This window comes from Osmerus eperlanus, chromosome 18 (assembly GCF_963692335.1).
Source record: "Osmerus eperlanus chromosome 18, fOsmEpe2.1, whole genome shotgun sequence".
Classification (NCBI taxonomy): Eukaryota; Metazoa; Chordata; class Actinopteri; order Osmeriformes; family Osmeridae; genus Osmerus; species Osmerus eperlanus.
The window spans coordinates 14,279,381-14,302,042 of NC_085035.1; the positions used below are offsets into that span (position 1 = coordinate 14,279,381).

Here is a 22,662-nt window from a genome sequence, read left to right on the forward strand (position 1 = left end):
GAATTTCCATAAAACATGGAATCAGAACCCTGTTCATTGACTGAGTTCAAAAATTCTCCATGCTCTGACTGAGCTCTTTGAGAGGTCTTTCTATCCCATGTTTCCACTGAACTAGTAAGGGGTGTGTGCGTATGTGTGAATATGAGAAGGTAATTACTCTACCTTGAGAGTAAGGTCTGCGCTGGGGAAGGATATTGGGTTAAGGTTGATGCCTGGCTGCAGGTGGTTGCTGCGTAGCATGGGGATGCTCTGGTTAAGGGCCGGCTACAACAATAAACAGACATATATATTGTTGCTTTTCTATACTTCAATTCTATCAATAAGTGAGATTCAAAATCACAATTCCAAAGCACTGGACACACTGGCCATCAAATCCAAACTCACGTTGCTAGCAAGGGCATCCTGCAGCTTGGCAACTGGGTTGGACACGGGCACTGGAGTGGAGCCGGATGGCAGGCTGAAGTCTGAGTCCTTGGGGCTCACACCAAACTCAATAGGTGGTACTGGCAGCACTGTGTCCACATGGTGGTCCACTCCGTTGACAGGTGTGATGGGGCCACCTTCCAGGCGCTCAACGGCCTCTGAGCCCTTGCGGTGTTTCAGTGATCGCTCATTACCGATGGGGCCAGGTTTGTGCTGCTCCTTGCTGGGTTCTGGGCTTGCATCAGAATCCTGGAAGGAAATACAAATTGAACCAAGGGCATTCATTAGGGTTATGGTTTAACCCCAAGATCAAATCAAATGTAGTGCGTATAGCTCTTTTTTAAGTCACAGAAGGCTTCACAGATGCCCATAAATTGGCACCTATAGCCAACTAAAACCCTCAAGAAAGACAGGGAAAAACTACCAGGAAGGCTCCTTGGGAGGAGCAAGTCAGTGAGGGACCCCCTCCTCCAGAGATGTGCAAATGAAACTAAAACCCAACTGTGGAATTTGCAGAATTATATGATTGGACTACACAGCAAGATTGAAAGATTGTACAATACCTCAGAGTTAGGTTCACTTCCTGTATATGACACTTGCTTGGTCCATGAGTCTCCTCCTGATGACTGGACTGACAGGGCTGGAAAGAACAATGAATGCGGGATAGTTATAATTATAATTTAGCAGCTACAACTGGATTTGGATACTTTGCTTCACTGAACATTTTTAATGACCAACTTGGTTGAATCTAATTGAAAAAAAGTGTAAATGATAGTTCAGTGTTGTGAAAGATGCTCCAACAGTCTGCACATATATAGGAATAGGACAGCGGTTCCCAATCCTGATCCTCGGCCCCCCCTGCCCTGCATGGGTTGTTGTCAGGCTTAAAGCTTGATAACGGCCCATTCATTTGAATCAGGTGTGTTGGAAAGGGGGCCCCGTCCACACGAATACCTTCTCGTTTGAAAACTCAACTTTACCTCTGTTTTGGCCATCAGTCCACACTGAGACAGCGTTTTTGTCCAAAAAATAGCTTTTTGAAAACGCATTCTAAAGTAGATGAATTTGAAAACTAAATTTTCGAGTTGTAATGTGGACTGTAAAAACGTAAGCTTTCGATAACGATATCGCATCATTGGATGCAGTAATGTCATCCATTCAGTCCTAAAGATGATTGCCGCACGATGTATTGCAGTTGTTTTAGCTACTCTGCAGTTTATTTGTGTTAAAGATTACTGTCAGATTTCATAAATTAATAAATAAGTCAGTGTGGATGCACAATTTTTGGAAAACTCTAGTGTGGACAGCGTTTTCAAACAAAAAAACAGGGCAGGGGGGACCAGAATTAGGAAAGGCTGGTGTCAAAAATGTGTTTCTGATAAAACCATGCACAGTACATCTCTCTATTAATTGCAGGAATCTGTGTGTGTGTGTGTACAAATAAGGATGGGTTTAGTTTCCCACGATCAGAGAAAGAACCGGGCCCTCTGCAAAGTTCATATCTTGCAGGTGTCCTCTTTAAAATCCAACAGAGTGCAGTACCGCGATTGACATTTTGACATCAAATGATGAAAAAATCAATTAATTGCCACCAGTTTGGCTTGCTCTTTTCGTGTCCCAGCCCCTTCACTTTGATTGGTCCTCTGGTCTGCAGCAAGTTGAAATGAAACTAAGCATAGTATGGAAAATAATGTTTCGTTATTTAGAAGCAAATTTGCTTTTACAACCATTTTCTAAGCTGCTTGGGAAAAGGGCTGGCTAGCTAACAGAACGACAATATAAAGTGGATATATTTTTAGTATAGATCTGTGAATGTTGTTATATAAATGTATGTGTTTATAGATGTCAAAACCGCTTGCACATTGCACTTTTTAAAAATCCATTAGGGCTGCAACAACGAATCGATTAAAATCGATCATTAAAAGCGTTGGCACCGAATTTCATTATCTATTTGTTGTGTCGCGCGATTATTACGCCACTCAATATGCCGCGGAGATGTTTGAGTATTAAAAAAAAAAGTTTAGTTGAGCGCGGAGCGGAGGTAGAGGAAAGGCCATCGGAAAGACGTTGTTCTGAAACGCATGGCGGAGGCAGAGAAATCAGTACGACCCACGACCCACGACTTTTTCAATGAAGTTTCAAATAAAATGATAGAAAATCACTAATCTGTGAAAATAGCTTAATCCTCGCAAATCTAAAACATTTTCAAAATTGTGTCAAAAAATCTTAAATATACACCAGATTATTCTAATAAAGTCTGGCCTACTTCCACAACCTTTCAATTTTCAATAAAATTTTAAACAAAACTCAAATAAATTGCTCATCTTGGAAAATAGCATTAAATCCACGCTAATATGAATAACTTTTTCAAAATTGTGTGCCTGTTTGTGCACATTCTGAAGATTTTTTGCACTCCGTTTTGTGAATTTGCACTCAGTTCTGTTTTTCAATAAAGGGTTGGAAATTAATGCTTTTTTGTTTTTTTATCCGATTCATCGATTAATCGAAAAAAAGAATCGACAGATTAATCGATTAAAATAATCGTTAGTTGCAGCCCTAAAATCCATACTAGGATAAAAAGGTATTCCTTTTCATAATTGTCTCTAATGAAAGGTGGTACTTAGAGCTATCATATCCCATATCCAAATCCCCCATAAGTATTGCTGACACACAGCAACTGAAGCATAAACACATTAGAGACTTTCTGATACTTCCCACTATGAACCCCATTATATTAATTGATGTACTTGAGTTGGATATACTTGTATTCATTTGCATGTATTTTTACTATAATTTCTACTTTGTATTTCCGATAATACTGCTTGGTTTGCAGGGCTCTAGAGTGCGACCAATTTGGTCGCATATGCGACCAAAATTTGTACGGGTACGACTAAAATTTTTACTAGGTCGCACCGGTGCACCTAACCTCCTCGCATCCGCTGCCTCTCCAGGAACGAAGCGTTTGTTTCTCCTTTGACGGAACTCGCACTCACGGTTGGATCATATCGTGGTCTAAACTAATCAGAGACAGAGATGGGGCGGGTCTTTGCCTCTGATTGGCTGTGGTCCAGATATTCCTGTAGGCCTACACTGCTCCGTGCTGTGTGATTGAAATTACGACCTGAGCGCCAGAGAATCAGTTATGGCAGACCTGGGCATTGTACGGCCCGCGGGCCACAACCGGCCCACAGGCTGTTCCAATCCGGCCCGCGTGAGGTAAATCACACTAGTGATCAGGCAATTTACATATGTGCGCTTGCGCAACCTCACCGACAGGAGAGTTAGGTGGTTAGCCCTCGAAAATGAAAAACGAAAAGGTTGATACAGAATGTAGAGTTTTTAACAAGACATGGACTTCTAAGTATCTGTTTACTGAGGTCAAAGTCAAAGCTGTGTTCTTAGTTTTGGAGAACAGGTCGCTGTGTTGAAGGATTACAATTTGAATCAGCACTAAGGGACTCAAGAAAAAAACTAACGCGGACATAATAAGAACTTGACTGATTCAGTGGGCGCGGGCTGATGGTTTGCTAGTTAAATTGCACACTCGGATCATCACCTGTCAGCTGTCCTTCGTATATCCACCTCAGACATTCAGCCAGATTTCGATGCACTTGTTCAAGCCCACTGGATTCCTCTCACATAACAAAATGAACTGCAAAAAGTATTGCTTTTTGTATAAAGTTGATCAATTGCATATCTTTAACATACTGCAAAACAACTTTTCAGTGTTGGTGAAGATTAACTAGTTACAAATAAAATGAAACACTGATGTTATGATTTTAGTTTTTACTGTTACTTCGATAGTCTTTTCCTAGTTGACCAACATGTAAAATATTTATATAAATATTTACAGAATATCCTTATTCTTCTGATAACCAGTAGCAGCTAATCAAAATATATACTTTACTGCTTTTTACAATGGGGGAAAATGAATAGTGAGCAGAATTAAGTTCAAGTTATCGTTGATGCGGCCCTCCAACACATTTCAGGTTTCTCATGTGGCACCTTGTCAAAATTAATTGCCCACCCCTGAGTTATGGAGCTGGGCCATGGAGCTAACCCATGGAGCTAGGATGTTGATGCTAGGGAGAGTGTGGCAAGCTGGTTTAGCCAAGGCCAAAGGGCAAGAAAGCCAAATTACAGGTGTTGGCCATCTGAAGGGCATGCGACAGCAAGGGGGGACCCGCTATAAGACTTTGAGCCATGAAATGTTAGGTCTCAGTTCAGGGAAGCACTTTTAAACAGTAGCATTTTCTATTTTAAAATGTTTTATTTTGCTTGCAATGTTTTAGTTTGGCAGCTCAGTGAAGCACTTAAAATATTTGTATATACAGTTTAATTGTGCGTCAAATAAAACCAATATTTACCTACACCTTATTCTTGTTTAAGGTCATTTACATAATATATATGAATGTATATGGAGCGTGATAAAAAGGTGACCTTGAAATTGTGGCGACGCAAGGAAAAATTTGGGTGCACCTAAATTTTGTGCTGGTGCACCTAAATAAAAAGTTAGGCGCACCAGTGCAACCAAGGGAAAAAGTTAGTCTGGAGCCCTGGTTTGTTATCTGAAGATCAATGAGTAATATATATATATACACCGTATTTCTTCGATTAAACGCTGCAGCGTTTTACACTTCATTTTTTGTGCGGATTTTAACCGCACTGAAATATATGCCGCACTTGATACGGGAACAATGATACCAAGCAATGCACAAGTAGGCTATAGGCGATTTTACAGCATGCTGTAACACACTTCGGTTGTGGATAGTATGTCCATGCTTGGCAAAATCCATTGTTATGTCTACAAAATTATTTTAGATATAGTATAAGTTTAGCTAGCTTGCAAATCCTGAGGATAGCCTACCGAAATTGAATTAGACAATGTCGTTAGCGATGCTAGCTAATGTTGGTCTGCTAGCTGTATATAACATTTCACTGGGTCTTGCTGCTGTTTGATTTACTGAAATTATTATGAAACGTTATGTTCTACTAGCCATTTGCCTATTTTAGCAAGTCACTGTATTTCCAAGCCCTGATAGTGTAACTAAGATGACACAGTAAATAATTAGCTGCACGGTCTGTAGATCTTGGGACGAAGCCACTTTTTTGTTCTAAAACCGGGCTATACGCTGCTTTGAAATATAAGCTGTACAACCACAAGAAAACTGTAAAATCGGGATACAAGCCACGGTTTTATTTATGAAAAATATGGTATTCGAGGGCGGGGTTTAATTAGCAAGAGAGATTTAGTGAATTGTAGCTGCAGTGCGACAAACAAAGAATAGACAAGGAGGTGTGAAAGAAATTTTGGGCCTATGTCCTATGTACAATGAATGTGTTTTAGGAGAAGTTTACAGTTGGTTAAGAAGCTTGATACTATGAATGTTGATTCAACTCCATTTGGTAGAGATGCCATTTGCAGTTTTATGACACCTAACTAGGAGACGTGAAGTCTAAGAGACGGGAAGTCTGGGTGACCTGAGAGAGTTCTTGTCACCTGGGGGGAAGAGACAGTTGGTCTGAAGACAATGTGGATTCAACTGTATTGTTCTAAGGATTTAACCAATGACAGAAGAGATTTGGTATAGCTGCATGTCTGTAGGATGGACCAATGACTTTTGAGAACTGTCGTATCTATAAAATGGTCTGTTGAAGAATGTTCTGGGGGGTTCGGGGCCATCAGCTGGGTAGTGCTGGTGGGCTGGATTCTCCCGGTTCCATTCTAGAATGCTAGATGGAGCTGTATGGAATTGTCTTTGTGTTATTGTCTTATGTTTCTGTGTCGATGATGTTATGTTGATAACGTTATTATGTTTAAATCTACGTCAAATAAACATTAACTCTGTACTTCACCCGACTTCAGCTTAAACGATTGATTCTCTCAAAAACTTCCACGACAGAGGTCAAACACAAAGGCTAAAATTGAAGCCGTACATTTAGTCGGGAGTACAAATGTGAACCATTCACAACGCTTTTATAAGACGTGTCGTGGGTAGTACTTTAACTGTCTCAAATACAAGTGTTCTACATTGTGTATCAATCTGAAGCAGCATGCCGAAACGTTCTTACACTTTAGCTTTCAAACAGAATGCTGTGCAGAAAGCATGCACTCACCAGCAGCAACAGATCTGTAGCACACAAGGGTTGAAGTGTGTGTGTCGGGGGGGGGGGGGACGACTGCACAGACGGACTTATCTTCAATGGCACCATTTATTTTCAAGTATTTTTCTACACAGGGTGACCAGTGGCTGCGAAATTGTGAATGACAAGTCATGGTCCGCAATAAATGTGCACACAAGTATTTTTAAGTCGCAGACACGGTCAGTCATAGACAATGGTGTGTCAGCTGTAACAGTTGCTTCCGGCAATGTCGTGGAAAGTTTGAGTGCACGGGCACCAGCTCTATGACCGGGATCTAACTCATGACGAGCAAGCACTTTCTTACCGCTGCTGGCATATAGTAGCTTCCTTGAGCAAAATGTGCAGAAACGAGCACCAGGCTCTGTTTCTGGCACCAACTGCCAAAAGGCCTGCCGTCTCTACCTTCTTCTATCCATGCCCAGCGCCATTTATTTTTGAGTCCTTTATATATGGGTGGGACATCATCCCCAGGCTTTCATGAACTTGCGCTCTATGCTTTCACCAACAACGCTAACGTGACGTATGGATCTCAATCACACCGTGTTGCCATGACCCGCCCTGCTCTGCTTCTGATAGGCTTGTAACATTAGTTAGAGCTGCGTTCCTCTCATGATTGGTAGGTTAAATCAATTGACTCAAATATTAAACCGCAAGCAAGTTCCCAATTTAATTATTTTCCTCACGGCCGCACATCCGGCACGGTGCCGGAATACTTTAAGCCCTGTGCACGCGAACTTGGTGTTGATGAAAGGCAAATTTGTTTATTTTATATTGTACACTTGTGATTTACTTGTGTAATAAATACTCTGTTTTAATTTAACCAACTAAATAACCGTTTTCTGATTTTTTTGGGTGCGGCGTTTAATCAAGGGTGGCGTTAATTACACAATGTTCATTTTTGGTGCAGCGTTTATTCGAGGGCACTGTTTATTCGAAGAAATACGGTATATATGTTTTAAAAATATATAATTATATATAAAAAGAAATGTTCTCACCAGTACTTAACAAGAACGGTAAGAGGTTTAACAGAGAACCAATATAGTACATTTTGATCAACATGACATAAGCCATTTATAACAAAGGAAACAGCAGACAAATTAAGACTACATAATCATTTGCATGAATTTAGGCTACCACAGCATTGGCAATTTGACTAGAAAAGATGTGAAGGTTGAACAAGTACTTCATAGGTGAATGAGAATTTCAATTGCGATCTGAGAAATATAGGTACCAAAACCACTGAGAAGAACTGTCATCGCCAGCTGCATCACGGGCACTGCACTATCTATAATTCCAGAAATCTGTGTGTGTGTGTGACAAACGACGCGGGCACTGTGCACTAGTGTAGTCAATTACAATCAGGTCTGTTTTCACTGTGCTGCAATAATTATGACTTCTCTTAACATTGTGCTTTGAGTAAATCTACAATATAAAAAAAAAATGTAAGCATAATTTAGCAATATACATAACTAAATTCTAAGAAACTCAGACATTACCTCCACCTTGTAATGCTAGTTTGAACAATTCTGAGAGCATCTACCTGAGCTGTTGGTCTCCCAGATCTCTGTGCCCAGATTGTTGGTGGACAGTGCCTCATCTGGTTGCTCCATTGCTAAACTGCCCTGCTTCTTGGCAAAGCGAGGGGGCATCTTTGATGTAATTGTTCTGTTCTTCACTGGCACCTAATGATGCAGCAACAAATGGTTCTGAGTTAATCAAAACACACTTTTGCTGAACAAGGGATTTTAAAAAGATGTACAATTATGTCTAAATAACATATAAAATTATTAATCTGTCTTTATAGAGTTGGTAAACTACACAGCATGGGTTGTGTTGTCCCATAGGAGAAGCCAAGATGTTTAACTAACAGGAGCTCCCTGTTCCTTTCTCCTCCTCTCATCTTCCTGTGGCCGCCGCTGTTTTTTGGACAAAGCATCCTGGTATGCATCCGAACATGGAACTGTGCCTCCAGCATCACTCTCGACTGTGGAGACAGCAAGCCAGTCAGTGCAGTACACCATCAAGAACAAGAAGGTTGACTGAATAAATGTATTGATAATGTAAGTTCAGTAAAAAACATTGGTTGTAACATTTATAGTACTTCTGCACAGTGCCCGTGATGCAGACGTGATTAAGATGTCAGCAAAACGAATACAGAACATAGCTACAAAGCAGCAATGGCGGATTCCTCCTTGCAAAACATTGTAAAATTGACATGGTTACACTTAACTGCCGACAAAAGAACCAAAAAAGATAATTCTCTGCATGCAGGGCTCGACAATAACGATGGCTTGATGGCCCGGGGCCAGTAAAAAGTAACGTCGGGACAGTTAAACTAGCAACTCACTGTCCCGATCGGGCCACTGCAAAGCATTGATTGGAAAAAAATCGCATTGTAAAACATCCTGCATGTTTTGCTATTTGCTAAATGCATAAATAACTGCAGCTTGTGGGGCACACCGTTGGCCAATCAAGAGTTGAGTAGTGAGTGATGAGTGGTTGTCAAATTGTAATTCTCTAATCTCAATTAAAAAAAATTAACAACTGGCGCGAGACACAAGTGAAGGAGAGGGTTAGGGTTAGGATTAACGGAAACGGAAGCAACTTTTTAATGTAACTAAGATGCACTGTGTCGTCTGTCGTATGTTCCCGTCTAAAGCAGACAAAAGTGGATCTATTTACACAGGCACTGACAATTTTCGAAAACAATCCCTGACCAGCCACGCCAATAGCAGACAGCACCTGGTTTGCGTGATAGCTAAGCGGCTGGTTGACAATCCATCTTCCAGGCCGTTGACCATGCTGGTCAGGAATTTAAATGCAGATGCCCATCGTGTTATTGCACGTCTTATAACAACAGCATATCACAAAATTAAGACGGGCCAGCCGTTCGCCTCATTCCCCCGGGCTATTGAACTGCAGTAGAAGAATGGTGTCGACTTCGGTACTGATGAAATGCTATGGAATCTTTTATATATTAGCATTGAGGGACCAGAGGTCTCACAGTTTCAGCCACAGAGTCGTGCAGAGATGGCTGTCAGCAGGGGAGAGAGCACGTCTATTACCTTTTTATTTTTTATCACTATAAATGTGATTTCATTTTTGTTCTTTTTATATCCAGGATGTGTTTAATAAATGGTTACATTACACAATGGTTAACATGTTAACAGAATAACATAACTTATAAGTCTTTTGGAGGGGGGGCCAGTAAAAATTGTCTTGGGGCCAGTAAGTTTCAAACAGTGGCAAAAAATAATGACATTGAGCCCTGGCATGCATTGAGATTTGAACCACTACCCCTTGGTTTACAGATGCTACGCTCTAGACAACTGAGCCACAGGCACCTGCATAATGGTTTTGTGTGAGTGTACAGAGACTAACGTAAATGGGAATACTGTCTAAAGCAGTCTCACAAATTCAATAAAAGAACTTGTACGTACATAATGCAAAAAAAAAAATTCTCTGGCTCTTTGTGTAGTAATCCCCTCAGAGTAAAACATTCAAGTTTTAACTAGCAGCTTGACAACAAGTAGCTAGCCATTGTGGTGAACCTGGTTTGTTTTGCAAAACAGATGATCGTGACGTGCTCAAATAAACACTCATTGTTATGTTTTACAACCGGAGGATTGACCAGAAGAAACCGGTCTTTCTGTCAAATCAAAGCTATACGTGACAGGGGTTGAACCTATGACCATTGACTAACAAGCAGAGCGTCTTAACCAAGTGAGGTATTCACAGTGGTAGGAGACAATGTGTTTAGTTACTGTATGAGAAAATAAGCCGTTTATCCAATAGCAAGCATCGTCAGATTTGTTCAAAAAGCTGTCATGTCATTTTGACATATAAACTGAGATTTTGCATGGTACTTCAGAGTGACGTCATCTTGAAACTTATTAGGTTTGAAAAAAAAGTCAAAATTACATTTGATTTATTGACACTAAGATGGAGGCAATGTGGACCTTTACATAAATACACCCCTTTCAGCCATTTTCCTTTTCACCCTATATAAGACATGTATTCTACACATCTGTAACAAATTTCAAGTCGATTGGATCTATGGTTCATGAGGAGAAAGGTTTTGAAGGTTGTACCAAATTTGGAAAGTACAGCAAAATCTATCATGGCAGACCTTATGGGTCCTTGAGGCTTTTTTGTTCCCCATGAGAAATAAGGCATGTATACCAATTTTCAGGCATTTTGGAATAATGGGGCGCTGGGGAAATTACGTAGACTTTGGGCGTGGCTTATAGCGCCACCTATGGGCGTACATGGGCCATTAGCGGTCTGGGAGTAGTGAGTGACCTGTTGTATCATTGGGCCAAATATGAAAAAATCGAGGTCAATGACTGAGCTATTGAGCCATTTCATGAAGAGGAAAATAATAATAGGAATACTAACAATAACAATAGGTTTCCTCCTACTGGAGGAACCCTAATAATGGTACAGACAAAACCAATAGGTTTTTAGTCCCCTGAAGGGACCTGTGAAAGAAAAACAAGGACACTTTCATATAATAATTTGAAAATAACTGGTTATTTGCACAATACAGTTTTAAGTTTACTTGCCGTTTATATTTACAGGTATAGCTACATTGGAACTAGCTGGACCTGCTCTTCTACATAACCCAAGGCCGTAGCCATGGAGTCAACATTGGGGGGGACAAATATTTTTTTTATGATAATTTCGGACAGCGTGCGTGGTTGCCTGTCGTAGCGTAGTACATTTATATTTTTATATCAATATATTGGGGGGGACATTTTGACCAGATTTGAATATGGGGGGGGGGGGTCCCCCCAATATATATATTATGATTACGGCCTTGACATAACCCTTTATTAAATATAAGTGTTGTCAATGTTGCAAATTGTGATGTGCGTGTATAAATAAAATAACGCCAGCATGTTTAACAAGTCCCATTTAAAAAAGATGGTACCCATTTTTGTCAGATCACAATTGAAATTCTGTCATCTCTGAAGTAGACTACTTGTTCAGCCTCCACATCTTTACTAGTCAATTATGCACATCATAAAAGCCATTTCTCATTATTTTAAACAATTTTCCAATGTTGTGGTACATTCATGCACATGATTATGAAGCCTTTATTTGTCTTCTGTTTCCTACATTATCAATTCCTTATGTTATGTTGATCAAAATGTATTACAGTGTATATGCAGGAATCCTGAATTTAATTTCAATACCGTAAGACTTTTTGAAGACCTTCTCAAAATATTTTACAACCTCATCGCCATTTCAAGTTTAAGGCCGAATCCCAATTCTCTGTCTTATCCCAACCCGTTCCCCTTAGTTTACCCCGAGCCCTTGTCCCTCGAACATGAGGGGTAAGGGCTAGGGGTGAAAACATACCCCTATGAAATGAGACACCACTTGGTCCATTCAAGGCTAGTCAGAGAAATGCGGGACTGTTGTGCAAATCAGCAATGTAACTTTAGTGTAGCAAACTAGCGATATATATATATATATATATATTTTTTTTTTTATCAATTAAGAACATGGTCGCAAATATGTATGTACAGGACTGTGTAGAGCAAAAAACAAGACTGTCTTCATTTTTAAATCAATTATTTAATCCGAAAATATAAAATTTATGGGACTCTGGATGATCTGGCCGCCATAGTTGCCGGTTGCGCATTATTCACATACCCCTTGGTTTCAAGTAAGCTCCCGAAAACACTTGGTTTTAAGGGGTATGTACCCTTACCCCTTGATCAAAACGAGTATTTGGATAGCTCTTACTCTCACGTGAACGCGCAAAACTAAGAGGTAGGGGTAAAACAGAGAATTGGGATTCGGCCTTAATCTGCAACAAACCTTTAACTTAAAACAGTTGTAGTTTGCAAATAAATCTATAGAGCACAATCATACAACAGAACTCAGATAAGCTCAGAGGAAACAAAGCTCGAAACAATAAATTAAAGCAAAGGCAAGGTTTATTAAAATATTTGAATGTTTGAGTTCAGTGAGTGGCGATTCACCGCAGTATTGAGACACCAGATTACCTCCTCGCGCAGTGTTGATGTGCCGCCCATAGCCACCCTGATGTCGGCAGACGATGGGGCAGAGGTCGCTGTCGTAGCTGTTTTGACAAGTTCAGCTGTCGTGTTGGGTAGTGGTGTCGCTGGTGGAGCACAGAAACTGGCGATTGCAGGCTGCGGCTGCTCTCTGCAGCCAACGGCGGCCTTGTGGCTAGCACCGTGCATGTGGGACTTGACAGCGTTGATGCCCATCGAGGCTACGCTGATCTTTTTACAATATGTACAGTAAGCCTCACGGTTGTTTTCAGCGACAGGCTTCAGCCATTGTATAAACTCATCTTTCTCCAAACAGGAGTCCGCAAATTTACATTTCCCCATTTTGGAGTCTGTTTCGCAACATGTGGAGGGCGACACATCACCTAATCGCGCATTTCGCAAAATACGTGACATAGTCATGGGGAGGAAAATAAATATATTCATGCATACTTTTTGGACTCAAACTCTTTGGACAAAATAGATAAACTAGTAACAGCACTACTTGTAGCGACGCTACTGCCCAACACTGTAAAGGACACCTGCAAAATATGATCTTTGCAGAGTGCCCAGTTCTGGAGATAATTGTAGGCAACTCGCTGCCCTAAGACAGTGGTTCTCAATCCTGGTCCTCGGGACCCCCTGCCCTGCATGTTTTAGATGTTTCCCTGCTCCAACACACCTGATTCAAATGAATGGTCGTTATCAGGCTTGGATAACGACCATTCATTTGAATCAGGTGTGTTGGAACCACTGCCCTAAGATCCCATTTCAAAATACACAGACAGAGATTAGAGAAGTATACTGAAACTTGTGGGTGTCTGACTTACTTGGATAGCTGCAACGTTCATATTGGGATAGAGATTCAGCCATTTCTCCTTTGACAGAACTGCCCTTCAGCTCCTTATCGATTTTTTTCCCCAAAGGCTCATTAGGCCCACTCTGATAGCCTTCCTCAGACTGCTCAACGCTATAGACTGAACCTGAGCCAAGGCCCGGGCCGGAATCATCAGTAGTCCTGCTGGAAATGGTCAAATGAACATAAGTTGAGTGTTTATTAAGTATAATATTGCCATCTTGTCTTAACTTAAGAAACATACAACGCATAAACACTTTATGTTCCAACAATCCCATTATGTCTTAATAATATCAAAGGAACTCCACCTTTTGCAGCCTGGTGATACTCCGTTCTGCCAGCTGTCATTTCTGCTGGAGGAGGATGGGGCTGTGGAAGTATCTGCAGACCGTGGCATCTTGTTCCCCTCCATCATCGTTGGTTCTGGTTTCCTGTTCTGCCGGTCAACCAGGGGACGCTGGCTGGAGAAGCTCCTCTTGGCTAGCTCCCTCTTCTCTCCGGCGCCCTGCTCGCCGTGGCCAGAGTCTGATTGTAAATCTCCATGGGTCTGCTGACCCCCACCTCCACATTTCTCCCTCCAGTCGTTGAAGTCACTGTTTTCAGAGCCTGTCTCCCAGTCTTCTGCCTGTCCGTGCGGACCCAGCCGTCCACCTCCAGAGTATTGACTATTGGGCCAGCCATCCTCTCCACTCACCTTGGAACGAGCTGGCCAGGGGTTGGCAAAGTTTGCTCCATTGATGTACTCTTCACTTGCCCACTGGCATGTGCCAGGTTCCTGCTCTTGACGCAGTCGACGGAAGCGTGGGGGCTTGTCCTGGCGAGGTGGTCGCCTCCTCCTCAATTGTTGACGGTCAGCATTGTCATTATCTAGGTAGCATTCACCGTCAGCGCCACGGTCTTCTGTACCATTCTCCATGAAGAAGCCAGCAGTAAACTTGGGAGGATGTTTGAGGGGTTCACGTTCTGTTGGAGGTCTGCGCAAGTAGGTTTCCGCTCCCAGTCCGTAGCCATTCTCCTGCATGGGTCCTCCGTTACCAAATTGGGTTCCCCTGCCCCTCCAGGTGGAGATGTCTCTGGAGCCACCAAAGCCTCGGCTGTAGCCTCCACTGGTGTTCAACCTCGGGGGAAGCGAGCGCCCGCTGAACCCTTTTGTGACTTTGCTCTTCTCACGGGAATCGCTGACAGCCTGTTCATCAGTGTACACCTTGTTGGACCTCCAGGAATCCCGGTCAGCCTTCCTGACCTCACCAGAGTCTAGGCACCCACCTTCTCCATTCTCTGAACCCTTCTGCCGCCGCCGTTTGGGCAGCTCCTCATATTCCGATGCCTCACTCAGCGTCTCACTGACATTGCGCCTTCGTGGTTTCCCTCTCTGGAGATCCTCAACCTTGATAAAGTCCCTTGGCAGTCCTCTGCCTCTACCTGGCCTTTGGACATCCCTGTTATTGTTGTTGTAAGCTGCCCTTGAGTTCTCTCCTCCTCGTCCTCCCCGGCCGCCTCCTCCCCTTGAGTTAAACTCCCTGAAGCCCCGGCTTCGGCCTCGACCCGTTCCTCTGGCTCCTGCAAATGCCTGTTCCTCATCAATAAAAATCCAGTTATTGCGTCGGGGAAGCTGGGGTTCCCTGCTCTCCTGGCTCTCCCTAGACGACTGGCTCTTGCTGCTGTCCCAACTGTTCTCTTTGGGTGAATCGTCACTATTACTTGGAGGCCTCTCCACCTTTACAGGTGGTGATAGTTGATTTCTCTCTTCTGGCTGCTTCTCAACCGCAGGTGAGGCTGCGCGTCTGTTACTTACAGACTGGATGTCTTTCTTTAGATCATATACATTGGTAAGGACCTCCTTCTCTAGGCGGTAAGGAACTGTCTTTTCCTCGGGTTCCACTTTAGGCTTCTCGTTCTCCTTGTCTTCCACTTTCAGGGCCTTCAGTACTGGTTTCTTGATAGGTCCGGTTCTGCGTGTCAGAGTTTTCCCGCCGATCTCAGAAGGTTGGCTCACACTGCTGCTGCTTGAACTGGAGCCTAGGTCTGACCATTGCCCTTGACCTCCGCCTTCCTTCTTCTGCCCTCCATCTCTTCTCCAGTAGTCGGAGTCAAAGCCCTTCTCTTTGGAGACATCAAAGACCTCATCATGGGACTCAGTACTGTCCTTTAAGTGTCCATCTTTGGGGTCCAGTATGGGGTAATCGGTATCCGGGTGCTGCTGCGAGCGGTTGGGGGCAGTGGCAAGAAGGCCTTGATTGTGCTGGGGGTCTCGGTCCAGACCTCTGCTCTGGTGATAGCCCTGGTGTTCTAGGCCCTCAGTACCCCTCTCTTCATATGAATCCTGTTGGGTGCAGGTCCTGTCACTCCTGAACACAGGAAAATACACAAATTATAAGACCCTCTAGTCTTTTGACAAGGGACAATCTTGTGCCTAGAGCCCTCATGTAGAAAATGGTGTTATGGGTCATAACTGGCCTGTCATCTGATTGGCACCGGTCAGAGTTGTCCTGCTGCCTCTGATAGGGTGGGGTGAAGCTGCGAGGAGGGTATCCATCTTGGTTCCACACAGGGTAAGGCTCGGTTGAAGGGGCCCTTCTCTCTTGATGCACATTTGGATGACAGCCCTCATCAGACCCAGGACTGTTCAGGTGGTCTTGCTGCATCATGGGTTTCATCAATCCTGTAACACAGAATGGCAGATTCAATCACAACATTCTAAGCAAATAAATATTACAACCAAGTACAATCAAATATTGAACACACTTTTCTCCTCAAGTTATAAAACCTGTCAACAAAATTGTTCCACTGGCCAGAGGTTACCTGAAGATTGCACAGCATTAGGGTAGTAGTCTACAGGTGATCGGCCCTGGGCCATGCGAGGGTCCATGAAGGGGGGCATCATCATCCAACGAGGGTCAAACCCCAAGACGTGAGGAGGGTAGTAGCCTCTCTGGGGGTGGCTGGAGCCAGAGGGGGCAGGGTGGCCAGATTGCTGCCAGTGCTGCATTTTATATACTTGTTCCTTAGGAGAAATAAAGACAGAAAAGATGACATGGTAGGGATCTTACATACCAGGTAAAATGTTATATACAACCCTAATTCCCAAAAAGTTGGGACGTTGTGTAAAATAACATTAAAACAGAATACAATGATTTGCAAATCTCATAAATCCATATGTTATTCACAAAAGTACACAGAAAACATCAAATGTTTAAACTGATGAAATGTACAAGTTTAAGGGAAAAAATAAGGTAATATTGAATTTGGTGGCAGCAACACGTCTTAAAGTTGGGACAAGACCATGTTTACCACTCTGTAGTATCCCCTCTTTTAACAACAGCCTGTATCTGTCTGGGAACTGAGGAGACCACTTGCTGGAGTTGTGGGAGAGAAATGTTGTCCCTTGTATCTGATACAGGGTTCTTGCTGCTCAATGGTCATGGGTCTTTTGTCATTTTTCCAGTTCAGCACACGGACTATTCTACTACGAAGCCATGCTGTTGTGACAGCATGTTAACCTGCATTTGTGGATGGCACAGCAAACTGTGTTCATCAACAGGGGTTTAAGTGAAAAATAATCCTGAGCCGGAACTTTGAGATTGAATTTTTTTAAGTAACCTGTTTTTGAAATATAATTTCCAACTTATGAAACAGAGCAGGCTGTTAATATGATAATAGTTAACGTTAAATGCCAAACTGTAGGTAAATGTAGGTTAACTAACCGTTGGCTAGGTTTGAGCCATGATGAGGATCACACCCCCACTGAATTAATTGTCAATAATTGTCAAGCGTTTTTTTTTTTTTTTCATTCGAATTTGAATGGGTAGTTAACCACCAGAGGTGGAAAAAGTACTAAAATATTGTACTCAAGTAAAAGTGCCAGGCTGCGTTACCTGCTGGCTGTAGCAACTCGAGCTACGTAAAACCTATTGTTTTTTGGGGGTTTTGTCCGTACCGCCAGATGCTGATCATTCGTCACTGTAGTGGTGCCGGGCGCAATTTTATTTCTTCCTTTTGGTTTTTTAGTTTGTGTAAGTTTTTTTTTTTTTTTTTTTACTCAACGGATGGGATTTGTAGCCTAATGTAGCAAAATACAATACTTCACTCAAAACTTAATCAATTCCATTTTAAATTATGTTACATTCAAATGAATGGTCCTTACCAAGCTTCCACAGAGCTTTATAACAACCCATTCATTTGAAACAGGTGTGCTGGAGCAGGGAAACATCTAAAACATGCAGGACAGCGGCCTTCGAGGACCAAGATTGGAGAACCCTGCTCTATAGCAATTTTGATACCAACGCAAAAAAACTAAAATAGGTTACTGAATCACACATTTGTTGACAGTAACAGTCACCTACAATATCTACGGCTGTACTTATTACAACAGAACATTAACAACCACAATGCATGTTGGCCTAAAGGCAAAATATGTGTGGATGTACTCCAAATGGTTCAAGAACAATTCAATTTACAAGAATCTTTCAATTTACTTTGGGTATGCCATTTAGGCGTTTTAGGCACATTTAACAAAAAGAATGTAGAAAATGTAAAACAAAATAAAATAAACTACTGGAAGAGCTATACAATATAAAATAAAAATACAATATCATATAAAATAAAGTTACAATATATATAAAATAAAAAATTAAATAGAATAAAAATAATACTGAATATGTTAAAGTGACAGAGTGTATAAGGTAAGTGACAGAGTGTCAGTTTGGGGCCTTGTTAAAAAGGCTGGCAGCGGAAGGAGAGAAACTGTTCTTGTGGCGTGAGGTTTTGGTCCTGATGGACCGCAGCCTTCTGCCGGAGGGGAGTGGTTGAAACAGTGTGTGTCCAGGGTGGGAGGAATCAGCCACAAGCTTCCTCGCTCGCCTCAGGGTCCTCGAGGTGTGCAGGTCCTCGAGGGTAGGCAGTTTGCAGCCATCTACTAAGAACCGTCGAGTTCCTGATCCGCCACGCATTGCTGCCATAAAAATGGCGACAGAGGTAAAACCCAAGCCCCAGCAGCCCCCTCATATACAGTGTAACTTCTGTAAAAGACAAGGACACACCGAAATGCGATGTTGGGATCTTGGTAGAAATATGCCTATTCCACCCACACGCTTGTTTTATGCTAACAACAAAGTTAGATTTGGTCATGCTTGTCTAAGAAGTGGTCACACTGAGTCCAAATGTTGGGATCTGGGAAAGGGTAGGCCTCCCCCATTGTTCATGCAGCATAAGCTGAGCCTTTATCAAGACAAACAAACCTTGAACTTTTTAACGTGATTACATGCAATTCCAACTATCTTTTACATTTACTTAATTCAGGTCCAAATTGTGATATTGCTTCATTCCTACTGTATTATCCCTGTGTTTAGTCTTTGTTGTAGTTCAAAGATTAGTTGGGGACAGTTTATTTGTTGCTGCTCCAGTTCCTTTAGCTGCATATGCATAGTGCATATGGTTTGTCCATCCATGAGTTCCTATGTTGGTTTGTGTGGATGAGTATTGGGTATTGTGGATCAGTATCTTTGTGTGTTTTATAGAGTTGGTGGTAAATGTTCTAGGTTTTAGCTAAACTCACAATGGTTCCTGACCTGTAAATGTAGATTGGTAGAACTTGTATTTTATTTTATTATTACTGTTTCATTTGTGTTTTGTTTATTTTGGACCCAAGAACACTTTTGCTTTAACAGTCATATTGCTTTACTTTAATTCCTGTTCCCCTGAACCTTTCTGTGTTCCATGGGAACAAAAGGGGGAAACTGTAGGGCTGTTTTGGCAGCCCCTTTGTCACTGGTCACCCAGACACTCGTTTGGGACAGTCGTTGATTTGCATGAATGCTAAAATGACAATCCCACCTTAATGACACACCTCTGGAAAGGTGGTCTCAACAGTTGAAGAGGAAGGTGGACCGAGGAAGATTCTGAAATTATCATTAAAAGTTGTGTTCTTGCAATTATAGTTTTTAATGTCATGTTTGATATGATTTTGTTTCTTATTTTATGTATTACATTCTAGAAATAATTGTATTGCTGTAACATGTACATTTACAGGGTTTACAGAGTTTCATGTCATTAACTGTTTAGCGCTCAAGGTTACAGGTCACTTGTGCACATTTCTAAAATTGGAGTCAGATATTAACGAGTCAATTATCTCCCTGAACATCTAACCAGAATTGAATTGGGTTTCCCAAGCCGGGGACAAACACCAAGCGTCTCCGGCCTTACGAGATCTTCCTCAACCTACACTGCTGTAAAGAATAGTTTACTCGTAGTGCTTCTGAACAATCAATATACTTCATTCAAGCTAACTCGGTTGTGAATCTGACACTACCATGCGTAGACTACAAGTAACTAGCTACTGTGGTGAACCTGGCTTGTTTTGCAGTGGTTTACACAGTCTCGCTAAACAGATGATCGGTGTGTTGTGATGGGCTCAAATAAACACTCATTGCTATGTTTTACAACCGGAGGATTGACCAGAAGACTAGAAACCGTTCTGTCAGAATAAAATAATACATTTTAAAAAACATGCCTCTGACTGGTTTTGAACCTACGACCATACGCTTACCAACACATCTCATCCAATTTAGCCATTCCCAGATCTGGACTTTGCCATGTTCAGTAACTGGATGATAAAATAAGCCGTTTCTCCAATGGCAAGCATTGTCAGATTTGGTTCAAGTTCAAACAGCTGTAATTCAGTCATATTTTGACATATCAAAGTGAAACTTTGCATGGTACTTCGGGGGGTGTCACCTTTCGCAAAATGTCGCTGTACAGGAAAATCCATCATGGCGGACCTTATGGGTCCTTGAGGCTTTTTTGTTCCTAATGAGAAATAAGGCATGTACACCAAGTTTGAGTTATGGGATGGAAATGCCATCACTTTGAAAATTGGACTTTTGGGCATGGCCTGTGGCGCCCCTCTTTAAGTTGAATGTGGCCCATATTTGGTGTGGATGTACCCACTGGCCTGTAGTATCAATGTGCCAAATCAGAAACATTTTGCCCAGGAACCTTTTGAGATATTGGGGCGCAAGGAGAAGAAAAATTATAATAATAGGAATACTAACAAAAACAATAGGTTCCCTCCTACTGGAGGAACCCTAAATATATATGAGAGAGAACAATGGTTGTGCTCGCCGAAGTCAAGCACACCCAATTATTTGTTAATTATTTAGTTTGTTTTAGCTTGTTTAATGTTAGTTAGCTAACGTTAGCTAGCTCTGATAGTGTGTTAGCCACAAAGGCTTGCTTGCAAGTTAGCCAACGTTAGACAGAGTGTAGTCAGTGAGTGATTTCCCCCCATCCTCATAAGTTACTACCATCTTGTGGTTGACAGCCAATCCTCTATTTGGGTAAAGTCAGTGTCCTTGTTGATGGGCGCACAGACAGGTCAACAACGGAGAAGGTCTTTTAAGTGAAATTCCTGCATAAAGATGGTATCCCGCGCATGGCATTTCCACAGTAATATTTCAATCAAGAGGTTTGTGTGATATTTAAACTTGATATAAAAACATAGTATTTATTAACATTGCTGGACCCTAAAGCAAACAGTATGGGACTTTGATTGTTAGGCCTTGTTTGTGTTTTTCTTTTCCTTTTTCAGATTGATGGGTTCCTGTCACTATTGAGGGTCAGGGAAAAGAAGACGGGAGCTGGACCGGCTGGCTGAACTGCTAGACAAGTCTGTCCTGACACCCACTAGAGTAGATGGGTGGATCTTCACAGAAGAGCCCTTAAAGCACTCGAGACGAACATCCCTGCAGTCATCACTCATCTAAGTGAGGTGGGAAGTGATCAGCAGCAGGATATAAAGAAAGCAGATGCTGCAAGAGTGAGAGGATAGCTCAAGAAGGTTAAGTCCAATGAATTCCTCCTCCATATAGGCCTTTACATGGATGTTTTGGGTGAGTTGTTCCATCTATCTCTCCAATTCCAGAAAGACAGCATCTCTCTCCCCACAGCTGTGGAGGCTATTGAGACGTCCAAAGAGGTGCTGAAAGACATGGCGAAATGCGATGACCCAAAGCTGAAAGCAGTGAAGGTGGAGTGTAGGTGTGGTAGTTACAGACGTGTAGAGCTTTCTGTCACTTATGCAGATCCTGAGGAGAGATTGAAGAGTTCCAGAGAGCCACTCATCCATGACATTGTGGCCTGCCTTGATGAAAGGTATCAAACAGACACAATCCTCATGGCCATGTGTAAACTGGACCCTAAGAACTGGCCTGAAGATCTGACCGAGTATGGTAACAAGGAGGTCTTGCTGCTCCAAGAGCATTATGGCAATACTTATAATTACAGAGGTCTAAAGTGGGAGGAACGATGGGCACAGATTCTAAGGGTGTAGTCTGAGGAGTTCCCCAATATACTCCAGATAATTGAAATAATTCAAGGCATGCTCATGTCCACCTCCAAGGTAGAGAGGGCGTTTTTCTCTTCTGAATCGAGTCAAAACTGACTGGCGGATCAATCTCAACACAGCCACAGTGGAAGACCTAATGATGATCTCACTGGAGGGACCAGAAGAAGATGCAGCTTCTGCAGCATGTGCAGAATCTGCTGTGAAAAAATCTTCCGCACTGGGAAGAAAACAAGGCGGCCCCACATAAAACCCTATGGGAAAAGGCAGCAGATCAGACCAGCAACTTCTCCAATGGCTGACAGCGACAGAGATGACGACGATTATGAACTAGTGCTATTTTTCTCCACTGTAGATATAACTTAATGTACTTTTTAATTATTTTCTGAAAGGTCATTTTCCCCTCAGCTCTGCTGAGCTTTTTGTTTGTAGATTTAATTTACTTAATCTATGTATAGCTCTTTTATTGTTTTGTTTTTGTTCTTTGTTTAGTCTTTCCTATTTGTATTTCCTGTACTAGGTAGGTACAAAATGATTAAAGGTAACACTTTTTATAAATGATATAATAAAATATAGCTGCAAGCAGCGATGCGGGTTCCTCCGCAAAATGGCAACATATTATAAAAATGTACATTGTAGAAGGTCAAGAGTTGGACAACAAGAGAGCAAAACTACTTCATGTTTGGCCAACAACAATAGGCTGAATGGGGATTTGAACTCAGGAGCATAAGGTTACAAGTCAGACTCTCCATCCTCTCTGCAACACACCAGCTGTTGAGATTTTATTAATAGAAAGGGTAGAGTACAGGCTTTGGTCAGCTTTGGGACAAAGTTTAAGCAGCTGTATTTCATTCATCTTTGGACATTAAGGTGAA

The 22,662-nt window shown here is 42.1% G+C and overlaps 1 protein-coding gene across 1 annotated transcript in view; it reads right to left on the reverse strand.

Annotated features, from left to right (window-relative positions):
- Nucleotides 1–22,662, reverse strand: part of prrc2b (proline-rich coiled-coil 2B) — a 68,724-nt gene that overhangs the window by 26,295 nt on the left and 19,767 nt on the right. The window contains exons 14-22 of the mRNA XM_062484307.1: nt 16,252–16,453; nt 15,907–16,111; nt 13,758–15,797; nt 13,424–13,611; nt 8,436–8,551; nt 8,108–8,249; nt 987–1,063; nt 385–672; nt 163–264 (exon numbers count right to left, since the gene is read on the reverse strand). Coding sequence (XP_062340291.1) covers nt 163–264; nt 385–672; nt 987–1,063; nt 8,108–8,249; nt 8,436–8,551; nt 13,424–13,611; nt 13,758–15,797; nt 15,907–16,111; nt 16,252–16,453 — 3,360 coding nt within the window. The remainder of the gene's footprint in view (nt 1–162; nt 265–384; nt 673–986; nt 1,064–8,107; nt 8,250–8,435; nt 8,552–13,423; nt 13,612–13,757; nt 15,798–15,906; nt 16,112–16,251; nt 16,454–22,662) is intronic.